General features: G+C 38.9%; 1 protein-coding gene across 6 annotated transcripts in view; it reads left to right on the top strand.

Moving 5' to 3' along the window:
* camsap2a (calmodulin regulated spectrin-associated protein family, member 2a) overlaps nt 1-19965 on the top strand; it is a 50618-nt gene that overhangs the window by 10790 nt on the left and 19863 nt on the right. For 4 of the 6 annotated variants that reach the window (XR_007880615.1, XR_007880614.1, XM_051377417.1 and 1 more), the window contains exons 3-5: nt 9469-9630; nt 11562-11645; nt 19132-19164. Coding sequence is in view for 4 of the 6 variants with exons in the window: in XM_051377417.1 (XP_051233377.1) it covers nt 9469-9630; nt 11562-11645; nt 19132-19164 (279 nt within the window). In the remaining 2 variants the exon portion in view is untranslated. The remainder of the gene's footprint in view (nt 1-9468; nt 9631-11561; nt 11646-19131; nt 19165-19965) is intronic. The other 2 variants (XM_051377420.1, XM_051377418.1) reach the window with 1 other exon arrangement.

Raw genomic sequence — 19965 nt, 5'->3', positions numbered from 1 at the left:
CGGTGTGTGTACTGCTATGTACTGTGAGAACACTGAAGCAATGGATTCGCACAAGCAAGCAGACAGCATTTCGAAGACAAACACACACACACACACACACACACATCACACACAGACATAAGGTGAAGTACAGAAAGCTCAGCTGAGTGCCAGGCAGAAATAATTGAAATATTTCTCAACATCTAACTAGCTTCCTCTGTCCTTATTCTGTCCTTGATCTTATGAACAAAGAAGAGCTGAAGCAGCAGGGTGGAAGGGAAGCCCATCCAAGTGTTTTCTGTCCTCGTGGGCTACCGTGAAGTCACAGCCAGTATGCCTATTCTCAATGCCAGCGGCGACTCCAAGGCAGCACAGTATGGATGGGTAGGCAGCGAGCACATTACGTGATGTCGGGTGATGTCCCGAGTCCTGAGCGTCTTTCTCTACTGTAGTTAGATTCTGTTTTAGACTGAATTTGTTGTTTGTGTTTTCACAAGTTAATAAGCACAACACAGGGTTGTATGAAAATAAGTTAGTAGTTCCCTTTATGCTACTCATAAAAAATGTTATATACAAACATTATATATAGTAGTTGGGTGAATAAATAATAAGAAATAGAAATTAAACTATTTTACATGGGGGTGTGCTGAGAATGAATTAAGGAGTCGTACAGCCTGAGCTGCTCTAAAGTCTACTGATACAGCAGTGGATACTTCTGTATCTCTTGCCAGACAGCAGCAGAGTGGACAGGGTGGGTCCTGTCTTTAAGTATCCTTTAATTTAATTTAATTTAATATGTATATATATATTTATTTTTTTGTCTGCAAAGAACAGCCAGTAATGCTGGGGCCACATGATGAGGTTTGCTCTCAACCCTCAACACCGGAGCACATTTGTCTAGAGGCCTTTGAGCCGTGCAAAGTGGAAATCATGTTTAAGTTAATGTTTCATATCATCTGAGACAACACAGGTCAGTGGCAAGTGACTGTTTTTCAAGTCAGTGCTTTTCGTCTTTTGCACTGAAACAGACCTTGTTAATTTATTTGTCAATCTCGTATGCAGAAATAGTTTTCAAAATGTAGTAAATGAAAGAGATTGTGGGAGCCTGGGAGCTTTATTTTGATGATTGATTTTAAAGACATCTACCGTATTGGATCGGTGTGTTGGTGAGTGCCTTGTGGCTCAGCCTGAAAAAGCAACCCACCCATAGACAGATTTGTTCACATACTTGCATGTTGAGAAAATAAGTCCTGTAGTTACTACAAGAATGTCTTTTCAGTGCAAGAGACACTAATGGTTCTCAGTTCAGTGTTGGAAATAGGTAAGGTTATCTTCATATACACACACAGATTTCCTCACTTCTTTGAAGAAGATTATTCAGAACAGTGCAGAAGTCTGTGCAGCGGGCACACAAAAAAATTAAATTTCTCTGGTGTGCAGATTTTGAACCATGTTAGTATTAAATTCTATATCTTCTGATCTGGTGTAATGGCACAGTAAGCGTATTACACTAACAGAGAAAATCTGTCATTTTCTCTTTAGAATTTAGAGAAGGGGATTTTGCAACAAATCATTCTCACTCTACAGATCTTAAAATATCCACCTGGTTTTCCTTATTACTGACATTACACATATAAGGATCAGTGAGGCTGTAATAATAACTAAATCTGTATTGAATTTATGCTGCGACAGATTTGGCCGTGTGCAGAGCTTTATACAGGAATCCCATTTTCTAAGATTAAATTAAACAAGCATTATGATGTTACACTATTGTTGCGTATGTTTTAATTGTAATTTTTAAATTACAGGTACAGTAAACTAAACATGTACAATTTAAGGCATAAACACATAAATTAATTAGATGAACTTCATTAGCTTTGATTGTTGTACACACTTGTTCACATAAACACACCGAAAATACCAATATCGTATGCAATTTCTTTCTTTTTCCCTACACATAATTAGATGTTTAGCAATGTGCAGCCAGACCGAGAACCATGATCCTGAACTGGTGACTGGTAAAATCTGGCAACGCTCTGCAGATAATCTGCAGTGCTGTGCTCTGCTTTCTTGAAGACCCAGTTTTAGGGTGCTTGCAATGAGATCTCACATGCATCTGAATTGCAGACTATGGGATAAAGAGAAATGCAGGTTTTTCTGAACAAAGAGAGTGTATTAGAATTCATAACTGTTATAGTAAAAATTAAGAGTTATGCATTGTACCAGATTTAGCGGATAGCAGCTGTCTTTCTGTGGTCACTTCTATGGCACTTTCTTACAGGGATTTAGTCTGAACATCAGTTAAATGGCCATCATATTAATGTAAAATGAGCAGTATTTTCCCATTGAGCTATGTACAGACTGCGGTGACAAATTTCCTGTGAAGGACAATAAAGTATTTATCTATCTAAATTAAATCAAACACTCCCCATCCACTCATAAAACAGTTTCAGCCCAGAAGGATTTGGAGTACAGGCATATCTCAAGGGTAGGTCAACACTGGCTGGTAGCTACGATCCTGTCCCCAGATAGTGTTCTAAGGTTAGCTTTGAGGTTGCCACATAATTGCTACGTTGAGTTTGGAGCATATGGAGGGGGAAGGTATGCTGCTTAAAAGCTCCATTCCCACAACTGATGCCAGACCTCACAGTTGGTATTTTGTGAATCCAAAACTGTGCATGGGCATGTGTGCAATTGTGTGTGAGAGCAGTTTGTTTGTTTTGGGGTTGTTTTTTTTGTTTGTTTTGTTTTTTCTGCTCACTATTGGGCACGCTGTTATGCCATGTCTCCGTTCAAAAAGGAAAGAATCCAGAGAAAAGGAAGTTTTTATGTTCCCAAAAGGATTTTGGGAAATGGGAAACTTTCTTTGTTTCACCTCATCTTATTTGAATTTTGAGATATTTATACTTTTCTGCTGTAACTGGCCAAGGCTCACATCACCTTGGAGAAGTTTTACTTTGTCTTTTTTTACTGTATTTACAGTATTTTGCTAAACACCTTGCTCTGATTATCTGAATCTGTTTTGTCATATAGCCACGTATCAAACCCAATCCATCTGGCAACCAGTTAGGATGAAAGAAAGATCACCTCTTGAACTTTATTGTATGTTATCATCCTTTCACTAAAGAAAAATATATCCAGAAATAGCTAGAACACCTCTCACAGAGAGTGCTTTTTCCTTTAACTTCACTTTACAGTACTTGTGGTAACCTTCAAAAGAGACCAGAGAAAGATTCAGCTGAGAGCTTTTCCATGTCCAGCTGAGTTGGCGTGCAGTTACCTGGAGCAAGACTGGGCCTGGACAGGAGAGCTGTAATATTAAAAGCAGACTGCATTTCAATATTACATCACCCCTGAGTTAATGTTGAATCACTCTCTGTTTGTGTGTGTGTGTGTGTGTGTGTGTGTGTGTGTGTGTGTGTGTGTGTCCCCTCAGTCCTGAGGAGGTCCAGGAGACTGCAGTGCAGACATTTGGTGATTTAGTTGTGTTCAGTTTATGGTTATTTTCTGCTCCCACTGGGAAATTTCTTTTAAAAAAAAACTGAGGTTTATCATACAGGAGCAGCAAAAAAAGCCCTTTCCAGCCAATAAAAACAGGCACAGACTGATCATTAGCCATGAACCATTGAAGCCCCTTAAAGCCTTTACTGTAAGCTTTGGTAAAGACATTACTGTAGTCATTACCTCAATTCAGATCATTTTGTAGTGGAATAAAGTCAGTGTGTTGATTCTGATGATTTTACAGAAAAATTTCTTCGTAGATCCTTTATGGTAATGGTGCATTTCCCACTACCTGGTTCAGGCCACAACAAGCAGCTCAGAGCTCTGACAATTCGGATTTTAGTTCATTTACAACAGACACACAACGCTGAGGACAAGTACATCACACACTATCTTTTGTAGGTCGCTGCGGTTTGTTTTTGCACTTCCTTTGTGCACTGTTAAATCAGGCTTCTACGGTGGATTTTCATCTCTCCCCTTTCACCAAGAAGCCATATTAAAGATGAACAGTGTTTGCCTTTCTCCCTGGGTGGAAATACAGAGAGCCAGCAATGTAGCAGTACAATAAAAACAGGATATTGACCGTGAAGGAGCACCTTCTCGCCTCATGAGAAATCAAAACAAGATTTATGGACATAATCAGCTTAGATGAGAAAGCAAAAAAAAAATGCTTGTGTGTGCGTGCATGTTTGTCTTTGTGTCTGCAGAATGGTCCATGGTCCTGGATGAATGCGTGCAGTTCACTCATCAAAGCGTGATTAAAATAACTAAAACAAAAAACGCTTTTTAGTCAGCATTATAAAGGGGTAAAGCAGGAACTAAAGGTTAGAGAAGGAGTCACTATTTTGAATCCTGGGGAAAGAATCAGATGGAGCGAGTCCTCAACATCACAACCTTCGCAAACAAGACATTTGATCCCTGAGCACATCTGCGGAGATGCTCAGTGGAGGTTACACTGGGCAGCTCCTAGGTATGGGAATGAATATGAAGTAAAGCAATGGTGAAGGAAAGCATATGCACTCACCAAACCTAAAGGTTAGAGACATGACATAATGGGATATTACAGAGAAAAATGACCAAGCAAACAACTAAAGGCTAAACTTTTCTTTGGGCAGTGAGGGATCTACCTCTTTCTGCTTCCATTTCTTCGTCCCTCCCTTCTTCTATTCCTTTTCTCCATCCTACTACCACTCTACATTCATCCAGTTACTGAAGCCTTTCTTCTTCCTTCCGGCTTTCATCTGACATTTACACATGGTCAGCTGATCCTTCACTAACTGTCCATGTATGTAGCGTTACACAGTGCAGGAACTCTTAGTCAGAACTCATTCAGTTGCAGAACACCATCTGCTATTTATATTTGCTTTGTGAATACTGACTGCGGAGGACCTTTAAAGAGGCATTATCCACTTTATTCAAGTAGCGTGAGACAGTTGCATCTATTTTGATCCAACATAGAACAAACATAGAAGCTCTTTTTATAGGGTCAGCTGATAAACGGATATTTTTGTTATCAGTTTGTCATATGATGGTATTAAATATGGTTTACTTACAGATTCACTGTTATAACAGATCAGTAGCAGATCAGGTTAGGAGCCTTGGCATTGGTTTATATAGCACCACTGCTATTATACATGTTATTAGTGAGGTGTTTTAGTGTCCCACACACAGAGAAATAGGGGTACCCAAAGGTACATTTGTCAGAAAAGTACCCTGTAAGGTACGAAAAAGGTCCTTAAGGTAATAACTGTGGACCTTTCGTTTAATTTTAATGCGACAAAGCATTTGTACCCATATAGGTTCATTCCCATACCTTGATTTCTTAGTGTGCAGGTGCCACTTTAGCTTTAAGACTCTATCCTGTCATAAATTGAGGGTAGGTTAAATTGCTGAATAATGTCAAGTTTTGAAAATTTGGGGCATAAAAGTGGACATGCAGAAACCCGTGTTTGTTGAGATGTCTCCAGTCATCACTTTGAAGTCAAAGACTTGAGTGCAGCTGAAATACTTCTTGTCCTTTCTGATTTCAAGAGTCAAACTCATTACGCCCCTCAGTATGATCCATAGATGCTTTTTGAGTTCTTCAAAAGCATGAGGCTTCTGTAAGGCTGCATACAGCAAGATTGATGTTAAAATATCACAACCAAAATTTTTACTGTGACCGTTTTTTTTGTCACGGTTAACAATAAAAAAAAATGTAAAACTGCAAGAGGAAAGTATGTCAGTCAAATTCCTTTTGCCCTGATCGTCCCAAATACTGTTTGAAATTCAAACAAAAATACTAGCAATACTTACATAACCCTAACCCTCTAAATTGTACTTTGTTTCAGGATTTCTAGTGATTAAATGTAGGTAAACATAATTAGATTTTTAGTGACATACCTGACTCTATGTAAACTGCTTCCTTTTTTCTGCATCACTCTTCATCCTCTTTGTAATGGGTCTTACTCCTGCTCCTGCTCCATAGCCTCATCCATTTAATTACATTTTTAACTGGTGTAGTTTGCACACAGAGAATGAAACCGCAGGTTTCACACTTTACCACTAATTGCTAACATCTCTGACTTTGAATTGCAGAAAGACGTTGCTTTGTCACACATACTGTACATTAAAGCATGCGTGATTCCAGTGTCAAAAACACCCACAAACTGAAACGAGCATGTGATCCTACAACATCCTCTTCCTCCCACACAATGACCCGGTATCATTCAGTATGATTAGAGACTGCAGGTCTGTGGTTTAGTAAACAAGATTAGTTCTCCTTGTTGTCATTTTATCTCATCAGACCACAGCATATCCAAATCAATATCCTCAAATTGCCCAGCAGGCGGGAGGAAACAGGAGAGGAAAGAGGCCTTTGAGGAATGACGCTGGTCCCTTGGCCTTTTTATAATTGGTCTTGCTTGGAGTTGATCATTTTTTGCGGGAATATATATTATATATATAATATATGCAGATTTGTAACTGTGCTCCGCAAACTGATAACAGGATGTGTATGCGCGGGGCATTTGGTTGTTTGTGTGTCTCTGAGATAATGTTTTACAATGTTTAGACAGGCTAAATGAAGGCCAATAGGAAACATCTTGGCAGTGTATTATTAAATGGGATTGGTTTGTTGCTCAGTTGCCAGATCAGAGGTAGTGGAAATTAAGCATTTAGCTAATGCAATGAGACACAGAAAATTCATTTAACATCTTCAACAGCTCTCCCACCATAAAACCCTCAAGTGATGTTTGTAATCCTTTGTTTTCTGACTCTGGTGCACTGCATCATTGTGGATCTTCAAGGGGCCACGTTAACTTTACTTTGATTAATTGAGTTAGCTCATGGAAAAGCAGCTGCCTAAGTATAAATATTTGGTGGTTTGATTCCTGGGTATTGTGTGGTGGTGGAAACACAAGACAGTATAGATAATTAGAGGCTAAAGGTGGGAGCCAAGAACTAAAATACACAGATTACAGGGTTTGCACAGGCCTCACCCATATCACTCTGGTGCAGCAGAGACATTGTTTTATTTAACTTTAAGAATTTCCACATTTAGCTTATATAACTACCCACATTGAATATTATAATGATTAAATACATGTCAGTATAGTACCTTGCTTAAAATATGTTCAGTATGTAAACATGTGTGAGCACAAGAGCCGATAGGACTGTTTTCTGACTGGCTCTGTACTTTCTGTATCGGCCTGGTTTAACCTAGAGAAATAATGTTTATGCAAATGATAAATTATACTTTGCTGCTTTGAACTTACCGTTCATAACATAGTATCTGTTTCATGATGTAACATAGCTAGTTAGCATGGTCTAATTAGTTAGTTGTCTTCAAAAGTAAACTTTAAAACAAAAACAAAAAACTATGTGTGATCCTGGACTAAAAATACAAACTGACCCATAATCAATATGTGAGTTTGAGTGCCCTAATATTCTTTAATATAACAGACTCAAATGGAAATTAAATTAAATTAAATTCCTTGTTGCTTCTATTTTAATCAAAATATTTATTATTTAGCATGGAACATTATTGTGGAACAGACACTGACATCTTCTCTGTAACTTTCTTTTATTTTTATATAATAATATTTAAAAGAAATGTGTTGCTCCTTGTAAACAGTGTGATCCTGGGGAAGTGAACTGTGACTTCAGTTAGATTATTTATTATACTCTGACCTTAGGGCAAACACACCAACAGTTGTCTGACTTGTCTCATACCTGTAATACCTGTCATAACTCATTAAGTAGTTTGACATTGTTGATACTGTGTAAAGATTGGTTTGATTAGTGTAATGACTGACATATATGGAATACTACACAAGCTAATAGGTTAAATTATTACAAGAATACATCATGTCTCTGTGTAAACATATGAAAAAAGTTCTATTAAAATATACATCAGAACTTTGCTCTCGTCAGCCTATGGAATGATGAAGCTTTTGCATTTACAGTTGAAAGTTGTCGCCTACAACATACTGTAGTCCATAAATGACTGGTCTGTCCATGATTAGAGTCCTTGTTTTTTGTTGGAAATCAGACCAAACGTGACTAGTAATGATTGTAGAGAACATATGTCAAGAAACAAGGCAGAAAATATTGTGTATAATGATTGATGATCATCCCAAAAACAGGGCTCCATCATTTGAGAAGATAGGATTTACATAAATGCCTATTCCTATTGTAGCTTTGCATCTTAGTGAAACTGACTGTAAACATATTTGCATTTTGCAGCATAAAACTGGTAACCACACTTTCCCTTGTTTCATTCCTTGTATCAGAAGAGAGACTGAAATGAGATAGAACAGTTTCCGTTTGGGAGCGGAGCCAAAGTGCAGGAGTACTTATTAAGTATGCTTATTAAATTAACTGACATACTTTCACAAACTGATTGATAGCACAAGTGAATCAACAACAATCTTACACAATGAAAAGGACATGTAAGTTAAATGAAAATGTTCACAGTTACATACTGTTATATGTTCTTAATGGTTTCCAAATACGGATTTATATTTGTAGTATTTAAAAATAAAACCCTCCAGTCAGTGATAATGAGCAGAGCAACTTATAATGGATGCCAGCTCTATTAATTGGACTCTGTTGTCAGGAAGATGTCTTATTCAGGCTTCTCAAATGCTAGCAGTCGCTGTGAGCAAGCTGGACAGGGATGAATGCACTTGTTTCCAGGGCAACAGCCACAAGGGAACCTTTGACTGAAGACTGTTTCAGATTTACAGCACAGTAGAGGATTTGGGATGCTGGTCTAATTCTATAAATCACTGCCATTTCAATGCCTTGCTCCCCTTTCACCTGCGGTATCATGCTAATGCGGTGACTCTTAACTTCAGATTTAACTTTTAATGTAATTTCTTTGGTACAAAAAGTTACAACTGGATTTTTTTCTAACTTTTACTTATGAGAACAGACTTACAAGTTAATTAAATTAATTAATTAATTAAACTGGCTCAGATATATATTTGCAGTCCAGCTCACGCACTTCTTATTGGCTTGTTCATGTCTCGGTTTCACTGGGCCTGACAGGTCTTTGGTTTTGTCTGCAATCAGTAACATGTAGGAAGAGCTATTTCTTTATACGTCTGGGTGTTCTTGATTATTTATTTATTTTGCTGTGTGACAGCTCAATCTGTTACTGAGATTACAACACTGTCATGGTCCAGTTCCTGTGAGAGCAAAGTGGTCACATCGGTCTTTTTAGATGCACCGTCAAGAAAACAAACTGGGCTTACTTTCTCATCTATCACTCTCCTATCATATACCATTTTACACCTTTGCAGTTGGGTTTTACATTTGAAGTTGGTGATATAGGACTGTAGGCTTATGCGAATTGTTATCATTGTTTAGTGGCGACGACTGCGAGCATTGGCTAAAATACTTCAAATATTACAATCGGCAGCAAACCAACCACAGTTGAGCACGTTTGTATCACCAGCTACCTCAAAACTACTTGTTTTCACCCTGAAAATGTTTGTCTTCCAGAGTGCGCACTTGGCGATGATTGACACTCTGATGATGGCGTACACAGTGGAGACGGTTAGCGTGGAGAAGGTGGTGACCTGTATTCGTCAGTATTCACCCTGCGACCCTGAGGTGGAAACACCATATGACACGGAGGACGCAGTGACCACCTGGATCAACAAGGTGGGTAATGGTATATGTGAGTGTGTGTCTGTTTTTTACAAAACATTATTGACGGCTGAAGTCCTGCCCTAATTTCAATCAGCCTGTGGTCCACTAGCCTTTCTATCCTGAAGTTCATATATGATACCAGGTGTTGTGTCCACATTCAGGTAAGTGGGAATCTACTATAGCATATACTGTTTTTTTATTAGGTGTCAACATATTCATGTGTACATTTTCATGCATGTTTTTTTTTTTTTAAATGGCAGATATGCTGTAACTACAAAGACAGATTGTAAGTTCCTCTTCATTGGGATGATACCGTATCATAACCTTGTTCAGTATCTGTCCAAGGAGCAGGCTGGTGCTCCTAAGTTACTGCAGATATCTTCCCTCAGGGGCATTTCACCAGTATTGGGCTCATAGAGCTCAAGCTCTGAAATTCCACAGTGCACAGTGGGGTTGCAAGATATTACAGTAAAAAACACTGACCTAAATGCCATCAAATCTGTTACATGTACACCACTTTGTCCTCATGCCCTAAGGTTATACCATATGACGTGTACAGGTGAACTCACACCACACAAGAAAACGGGTATAATAAAGGTGGGATTGTCCCATTTTTACTACTTCCACTGCCTTTAAAACCTTTTAGCAGAGTGTTATGGATACAAAAAATGGCATGTTCTTACATGGGTTGTGTAAAGCATGTCCATGACTCACTGTATAGTATGTGCAAGAGAATAGGAATTCGGGAAACAATAAACATGAGATAGTGGGAGAGGGAGCAGCTGTGGCTCAGGAGGTGAAGCGGGCCATCCAGGGTTGGCAATTCGATTCCCAGCTCCTCCTGTTCACATGGCGAACTGTGCTTCCCAAAATTGCTCCCGATGGTCAGGCCAGCACCTTGCATGGTAGCTTTTTGCCGTGTGTGTGTGTGTGTGTGTGCTCACTACTTTATGTTTATCTACTTTTCTTTTCTTTAACAGTCATATTTTCTCCAAACATGTTTACATACATTTTAGGCATAAGTGTTCGGCTACATGGCCTGCATATGCACAGATGGCTCTGACTCCTCCATACAGTGCTACAGGGCCCAGTCTGTTTACATTCTTCTAGTAGGAACACTGGGCTGCCGCCAACTCTGAGCTTTAAACACACACACACACACACACACACACACACACACACACATACACACACAATCACAATAGCTAACAGGTGTGGTCATGGAGTCCTACTGGTCGGACATATGGCTCTCTGTTGGAGTCCTTTTGTGTTCCAAAGATCCAAAATTCACCAGCTTAACATCTGATTCCTGCTTTAACTTGGTCCATATGAATTTGAGGGGGCATACTGTAAATTTTGTGCAGGGTTGAGTGAGACTATATTTGATCAAATTCAGTTGAACTTTCAGCCTGATTAAATTAAAATTACAATTGATTCAGTGTTTTAAGGAAGAAACTGTTTCTTCCTAAAAGGATAATGAAGTGTTGTTATTATTGTAACCATAATGCTAAAGTAATGATAGAAGGATTAATGTGGTAACAGTCATAATTATTGTATATAATATAATCCATTATAATCCAATTCAAAGAAATGCATCAATAATGTCTTCATGCTAATGTCCCACTTGTATCACTGAAGAAATTTCAATAATAACTTTTACAAACAATTTGTAACAAAACATTTTTGCTCAGTGTTGCTGCTGCTGGCTCACTGATTTTTTATTTTATTTTCTATTTTGTTTTTTTTATTGCCTTTAATTTATAGAGACAGCTGTAGAGTGACATAAGAGAGTGGATGACACGCAGCAAAGGGCCACAGGTCGGTGTCGAACCCATGGCTGCCGCAACAAGGGCTCAGCCCCGGCACATGGGGCACCATCTCCGCCAGGTGAGGCACCAGGGCGTCCCGCTGAATTTTAATGTTGTTTGTCTTCTCTGTTTCAGGTAAATGAGTATCTGAAAGACATTGTGGCTCAGGAGCAGAGGAAGAGGGAGACGCAGAACGCCGAGCCTGTTGGGAGTCCTCGGGTGGGTGTATTTCTTTTCCTTTCCTCTCCCAGCTTTAATACTTAAGTAACTGCACATGAGTATACAGTACAGATGTCACCGGTTTGATGGACAGTTTCAAACAAGCTAAGTGTTAATCCTCGGCTCCATTTAATGGATTTACCGCAACAATTCTCCTTTTGACTGACGGATATTTGTCCCGGACCTCTGGTGTCACTTCACTATCTAACACCAGTTTCCTCAACAGATCTTAAGCCCTTAAATCCCATCTCCATCGGAGAAAATCTCACTCACATATGTCTGAGCTTTAGATGACGCTCAGTCTGTATTTATTAAATGAGAAAGAGAGAGAATGCCAGGCTACATCTTTAACATCATAACGAGTTTAGCAACTCTGACGACTGTAACGATCTTCACCCTCTTAATTTGTGCCATAACTGGCAGATCAGAGTTCTCTGGTCTAATTAGAGCATCAGTCATTTAGTGCGAGGTCACCCATGTTCAGGGTCCCGCCCGCAGTCCAATTCTGTTATATAACTGACTCTAGTATCGGCAGTGATTTCTAATGCTGTAAGACGAGAGTGGTGTGGCCTGTGTTTATTTGGGTGTGTTAATCTGTATATGTATTATGTATTTGAGTAACTGGAGTAATCTGTGTTTGGATTCTGTAGTTTGATACTACATTTCATTCATAGTTCTACTGAATAATGCATTCATTCACTGGTGTAGATCAAAAATCTCACAAAATACCACATTAAAGCTATTTATCAACACTTACAGCTTTCACAGTTGGGTCCATGTTTGTGTGTCTGTGCGAGTGCATAAGGGCTGCACAAAACTGAGAAAAAACTTGTGAGTGTGATACATGTTTTGGAAATTTTGTTATATAGTAATATGACATCAAACAAAGCTTTAAATATGCAATTTACCTTCATATCATGCTGGAAAAGCTGCAAGTATAGGCAGTGCTGCAATTTTCCTCTTTTACAGCAATTAACAGTAATAATATTCTATATTAAACATGCATTCAATCATATCTCATTCTGATGTCAATTTATTTATTAATACACTGCAAGATGGAGAAACTGGGGAATATATTAGTTGGAATAATAAACATGGCTGTTGGTTTCCCTCTCTCATCCTCACCACAAATTTCAGTCTTTTTGTTGTAAGCTTTTTTAATCATGGATAATTATATATAAATTATGTAGATCTGCCTGAGGACTGTCCATAATATATCTATATTGCGATGTAGATGTCATAGTTCCTAGCAATGATGTTGCTGGTCTCTTGAAAACGCGTGTGCTGTTGTTGAGACAAAAAAGATATTAAATAAACTGATTTAGACCAGCTTTCACTGTTTAGTATTCCAGGATATTTCAAACAATTCCCATTCATTAGATGTTTTTCATTGTGTTCACTGTGAAGCAGCTAGTATTCAGAGATATTTGTCCAATAATTTACTGCCCAATAAAGGTTAAAGTAAAAGTTAAATCTGTATCAGTCAAATTTCTGGTGCTTTTTTGTTGAAGAATCAGTTTGAAGCATTTTGCAGGAGGATTAGCCCCCTACAATACAATACTATACCCTAACAGAGTGTTTTGTGTATAGAGTACTCCAACAGAGTACAGTAAAATAACTTCTAGATAACTTCTCTTATGAATTGGCGGCATACAAATAAAATTGAACTGAATTGAATTAAAAGAGCAGGAAATACTCCTTTTTGATGTGATTACTACGGAAATTCATATGACAATAGCGATTCAAATCTAACATTTTGCAACTGTATCATCCTTAGTTTGTGGGAGTGTCTTTATGACTCCATTGTGAGCCACTAGTCTAGCTACATTTGGTGTTATGTTCTGGCAGTGTGGGCAACCACTACTCATCACCCTGACACATCAGAGTGAAGATCAGAGAAGAGGGAGGAGGGGAGGAGGGGAGCAGGTGGATGACGTCACACTCATGTCTCCACCTCTAGCTTCATCCTTCATGCTCTGACTCTGCTTCTCGCCTCCATATCATTTATTATGCACCGCCAGCAGTTTAACAGCAAGAGAAGAGGCCTTTGTGCCGTTTTTGAATGATGCAGTGGGTTTTTAGCAAGCTTCAGTGACCCCTGAAAGTCATGAACACCCTCAACACATGTTAGATACATTTCAGTTCACATTCATCAGCAGCAGTTCAGCCTCCTCTCTCTTTTCTCTCATTAATATTTTTTTTCTGCATTCTCAACTCCACTCGTCCTCTCTAGACTCTCCATCCGTCTAGACCCGTCCTCACCCCTTCTCCTGGGTCATGCCTCCTCTCCGAGCTTCTCCTCTGTCACGAGTTTGTTGTTTAGAGAGTTAGACAGTTTACCTAAAGGAAAATATTGCAACTTTGTCCCATGAGGCTTAGCCTGCAGAGAGTTGAAATGGAGCACTGCTGTGTGTGTGTGTGTGTGTGTGTGTGTGTGTGTGTGTGTGTGTGTGTGTGTGTGTGTGTGTGTGTGTGTGTGTGTGTGTGTGTGTGTGTGTGTGGTTCCCATCCCAGGGCTGTGCAGACTTCCACTGTGTTTGATGTTGATCTGACCAGTCAGTGTGCAGACGCAGCACTGCATGCCTCAGCTATCCCTCGTCAACACACACACACACACACACACACAGACTTTTAAACGGTGAAGTTACATCAAAAATAAGTGAAATCACGTCATCATTAGATTTTTTTTTATCCTTGCTGAACAAGGAAACTGAGTGACAGTGACTAAGAACAGTTTTTACAGTGTAGACACCCTGTCCCTGACTTTGGCGTTTCACGTGTGTAGTCTGCTCATGATGTGAATGTTAACACATCCGTTTGTTTGCCCCCAAGCCTGAGAGTTGGCCCTTCAGTAACATCATCCCTAAGATCGGGGCGGCTCACGCGGATTGATGTGTGCGTGTTGTGTGGGAATATTCGTGTGTCCTCATGGTGACCGTCTCTCTCTCTTGCTTATGGCTGACATTGTTCCAGTCATTGGATGATGCAATTCTACGCTTTCAGATGAATTAAAGTGCACTTGTGTGATATCAGTTTGTCTGCCTGCAGTTGTTGAAAGTTATCTGTGTTTTTGTCACCTTAAAGTTTAAAGTTGAAATCATTTTACGGATATCAAAGAACAGTAATGTGCATTGCATTGTGCTGTAGTTGTGAAATCTAATGCAGCTATGATTTAATTGACCCACTTTAAAACAGCTCTGCATGGCTTTTTGTCACAACAGTTTTTGAACTTCAGTTTGTGTCTAACGTCTAAGGTCTTGCTGCCTCAGACATGAGACGTTTCATAACAACTGCTTGCTGTGTGCAGACAAAGGCACAGTCAGCGTCTTGGCTATTCGGAATTTAACAATAAGTTTTGCCTCCGTCCTAGTGTTTTTTTTGTTTGTTTCTTGGTCAGTGTTTCAGTTTATATAATTTTTACATGTGTGTACCAGTTATAAAATGTCTATTTGGGGCATAATTTCTACTGGGTGGTCATAAATCTGCCAGCCCAAAAATATTTTGGGGCAAATAAGTTTTCTTTTATTTATTTAAAATAACAACACATGTTGGTGTTCTGTATTCCTTATGACTGTTCTGTGTCAGAAAATTACTAATTTTATTCCCTTTTCTGTTCAGGCCATATAAAGCCTAAGCACTGTCTGCTTAAAAACACTCACAATAACATTAGTTGAATGGGGGCCACAACAGTCACTCAGAACAAGTTGAGGAATTTGTCTAGGCTGAAGGCTAGTCAAATTGTACGTATATAGCCCCAAATCACAAATTTTAATTTGCTTTAGTACAACATTCAACATCATCCTTAGACCCTCTAAAAAAAAACCAACATTAACAGGGAAAAAATGGAAAATGGCATTTGTAGGGGCCAACAGTTTTTACATAGTGAAAAAGAGTAACTCATGCAGAAAACAGTGCACTACTGTTTTTTTGCTGATGACTAGCAGCTCCCTCTATCCTCCCTCCATCACTCCCCACCTCCCCAGAGTTCTCCCCCTTCTGTCTTTGCAGTATGACTGCAGTGTGAGTCACGCAGGCAGACGCGTACCCTCCTAGGACAGCACTGTAGAGCTCACCGGGACAACAGTGTGTTTTTCTTTTAACCTACTGTACTGTAGGGGGGGGCTGCAAAGGCAACGTCAGGACAGAGAAAAGAGGACTAATCCTTTTAAGTTGCGAAAGCTGAGCTCAACCGGACATGTCTGGCTTCAGAGGATGAACTTTGATGGGAAGAGGGACAGTTGCAGGATGATTGAAGTGGAGATGGGTGGGGGTGCATGTGTGTGTACATACACATGAGTTCAATGTGTGTGTTTGTGTGTGTGTGTGTGTGTGTGTGTGTGTGTGTGTGTGTGTGTGTGTGTGTGTGTGTGTGTGTGTGTGTGTGTGCTCCTCTGTAAGGAGATGATAGATGAGGGCCTTACTTCTCCCCAGGGGTCTGATTTGGTGGTTATTACTGATTTTAGACTGTTTGACCCTCCTTATCCACAGTCTTATATCATCACTTTAAATGCAGACAGTCTTCATCTCCTCCATCTTATTCTCAAACTGGGGGCAGCAGGGTTTGGAGTTGTGTATTCAGAATGCCCTGTCACGAAGGTTCAGGTTGACCCCTAGTAGGCGATTTTGTGGGCATTGGGAACCATTTGCATTTTCAGAACACATTTTATCAAAACCCCAAACTCAACTGCTCACTCAGTGTCTCTGGATAGTAAATAGAAATGTTAAAAGATCCTTCATAAGCAGAAACAGTAGGACTGAAACAAAAATATAGTTTCAACAGATTGCTTAATTGATGTCTTTTGAGGTGTTATCATTACTGTTTTTGTTTGACTAGACCTATTTTTTTGTTTAGATATATTGGCTTTTAAACAGGTAAAAGAAGATACCCAATGCATTATAACTGGTTTACAGACTCATATGGCATAGAAGATACAATAAACGTGGAAGGAAAATATATTCTGCATATGTAATTGTTTTAGTAATATTTGAATATTTACTAGAATCTACTTTTTTGTTACATTTATTTGTGATTATACTGGATTTACACAGAATTTCAGTGAGAGCCAGAGAAATGATCATAACCACAAGTCTGATCTCCCCCTGCTCACTTTAATGCCATGCTCCCCTCCTGTCAACCAAATGTTCAACTTGGCCAGTAAGTCTGTGTTGACTTCGTGTGGTCACGTATTGGAGAGTGCAGCTTTTTAGCCGCATGGCATTGGGAGGTGAAGTAAGGCCAGAGTTTGCCTCTCTGTCTCCCTCTCTACCTACAACTACCCTTTGTAATATCACTGAATTTTAATGCACTGCAGCTCACGGTTTCTTGGTATATATTTCTTGGTGTTGGCATAGACTGTATAAAAAAATGGAAATAGTCCCTGTAACGTCACCCATGAAGAGCCACTTTGAAGCTCAGTGTGGTCGGCTATGACCGTCGCCATCTTGGCAGTACCGTACTTCGCTGGCTGCCGGGTTAATCCAAAAATATGTGTGGAACATGGGTGAAGCTTAGGCAGGTAAAATGAAGACTGGTTGCTGAAACCTGCCACCTGTGACAGCTCTCACCTTTCATACTAAAGCGGTCACGCCCTTAATTATGCATAACTTTAAGCTTTAATAAAATTTGAATTTAAATTTGAGTTATATACTACCTATAGAGACCAAAACCATGTTTGTATTAGGCTGTATACATTTTTATTTCTGCTGGAAAGTTTGGCATTTTAACATGAGGTGCTTTTAGAGATTGGCTCACTCTTGCAGCCAGCCTCAAGTGGCCATTCCAGGAACTGCAGTTTTTAGCACTGTCCTAATTTTTCAACCCAGGAGGTTGTCACTTGTGCAGTATTTAGGGTATATATTAAGTTATACAGACAGTCCAAGTACAGACAGTGCAAATTACTCAAAATATTGACAGTATTTCTATCACTATCCAAATGCTGATAGAGATGCACAAAACAAGTTTTTGATCATGGATCTGATCTTTCAGTGACATTAAGATGATTGCCAACCTTTTAACAGATCTGTATTTTTATTTCCTGAGATCAAGAGAGACAAATGCATGCTGTGATATCGGTTTCAAAGGCAGTCCATTCACTGGCAAATAGCTACAACTGATTAACCAATATGTTATATATTAGATTACATCAGGTGTGCTCGTTAAACTCTTACTGGTGACTCAAATTACCATTGAGAGAGTTGTGACATTAATCAAATCAGGAAAACCCAAGAAAGCTACAATTGATCTTTTCATCCTCTTACTGTCTTTATTATTTATTTTGGGGGTTTCGGTACAAAGCAGCTATATTTTGTCACAAGTCATGGCTCTCCTTTGAAGTTTAGCACTTGCCAGCCACTTCGAGTAGCACTCACACTTGGTTCTTTGATGCCTCAAGGTAGTGTGGGAATTAGCTTTTAACTGAGGCAAGCCTCTCTTTTTGAATCAGCTTACATTGTCAGTAGATAGATGACATTTTGGTTGGGATTGTTATTTGGTTTCTTTTAGCTACTGTAGGTATTTAGCTGATGCTCTTCTGTTTAACAGCAATGAAATACAGTTCCTGGTTTATTTATTTTTGTACCATGTAGTGTCCCTTAATTGTATGAGTCATTTCAGATGGTTTTTTTTCAGCTCAGCACAATTCACAGGTATTTTTCAGCACATCAGCTGTGAACTGTTGAAGATTTTGGGACACTTTGAACACTTGAAAATCATGGAGTGTATCTTTAAAGTCAGTATAGAAACATGCCTAATGATGGGACACATTGAACCTGTATTCATCAAACACATTTTCTGTGTTTTTTTCTGTGTTTTTTTCTGTGATTTTTTTTTTTTTTTTAAATTGCAGCACATTCCTGATTTTTTTTTAGATGTCTTTTCAGAAGTAATTTAATAATAACAACTAACCCCAACTGATAACTGAGAGAAAGGAAAGGAGAAAGGAGATGCTTTCAGAGTAACATTAACAGGTGAACCGTGTGAGTCACCTACATTTTACACTGGTGTAATTTCCATTTAGGCTTTAATACAGTTATTTGTTTATTATTATTATTATTATTATTATTTTACTGTTTATGCTATGTTAATGATCAAATTCAAATCAAAATCCTTGCCATGCATTTGTTTCATATGCAGTTTCTGTTTATTTTGTTATTGTTGCAGTGCTGTTTCATTTAAGAGAAATTGTGACCCCCTCCAGACTACCCTTATATTTGGTATGGCCATGACTAAACTCTTATTCTGGGGACATATAAGCAGCAAAAGCCTAAGATGCAAACTCAAAATGTAACATCACATTCTGCTAAACACAATTTCAGGGTTATTTGGGTTGTGTGGGCTGCTTTTCTTGCACCCTCAATAACACGAAGGTTCTCTTCCTTTGATCTCACAGCTGTCATGTCTTTCCTTTTATTACTAATCGCATTACTAAATAATCTCACTAACAGGTATGTCTTTGTTGTTTTTTTATTCCCCTTTTCTGTGCTGCAGTCTCCAACCAAGTGGTACATGAAGCTTGTGCCTGTAAGTCAACTAATCAGTGCAATCATGTTGTTCCGTCTATGTATCCATAGTGACCATCTCTACTCCCTCCTACCTCCGTCTCCGTCTTGATTGGCATCATTTTAGCACACGTGTGTTTCAACCTGTGACCTCACTGTTACATAAACACGGCTTTTGTGTATGCTCCCCCTGTTTGGATTAACAAGTGTTCCCTTGTGTTGTATCCATGTGATTTACTGTACATACATACAACATATCCACACATTATGGAGATGTATCTGTAATTTGCCGTTAAGAGAAAGCAATAGATTTGCATTATAAATCAGTTCTCCTTTAGTCTCTTCAGTCTCTGTTAATGATAATAAGGCATTAGGAATATGTGCAATTGACCTCAGATTCTGCAACATACTTCCTTGTATTTGCTAATGTGAACGTCCTTGTCAGTGTAAGTAGACACCCTCTGGGACTCGCTGAAGAGTCCAAGGGATTAGCCATAAAAAATGAAAAAGAAAATTATTAGAATTTAATTTCAGAGATGGGATGTCTGGGAGCATTTGGCATGAAATTGTTTCAGAGTCCCAGTGCCAGCTCTCACTGTAGATCCTCCTCTAACGTTATCTCATTTATGCTCAGAGATTGTGTGTGTTTTTGTAGAAAGTCATTTATTTATTCATGCCATTGGGATGCACTCACGGTTGCTATACTTAAAAAACGTTGAATGCAGTGTTGACAGGTTTTCATTTAGAATGATGTTCGTAAATACTCAGAGTGTTGAATTAAAAATGCTCAACATTTGGAGAATAATTATTCAGTGTTGTACCA

The sequence above is a fragment of the Dicentrarchus labrax genome, unplaced genomic scaffold (genome assembly GCF_905237075.1).
Source record: "Dicentrarchus labrax unplaced genomic scaffold, dlabrax2021, whole genome shotgun sequence".
Lineage (NCBI taxonomy): Eukaryota > Metazoa > Chordata > Actinopteri > Moronidae > Dicentrarchus > Dicentrarchus labrax.
This window is presented reverse-complemented; position numbering and strand designations above follow the sequence as displayed.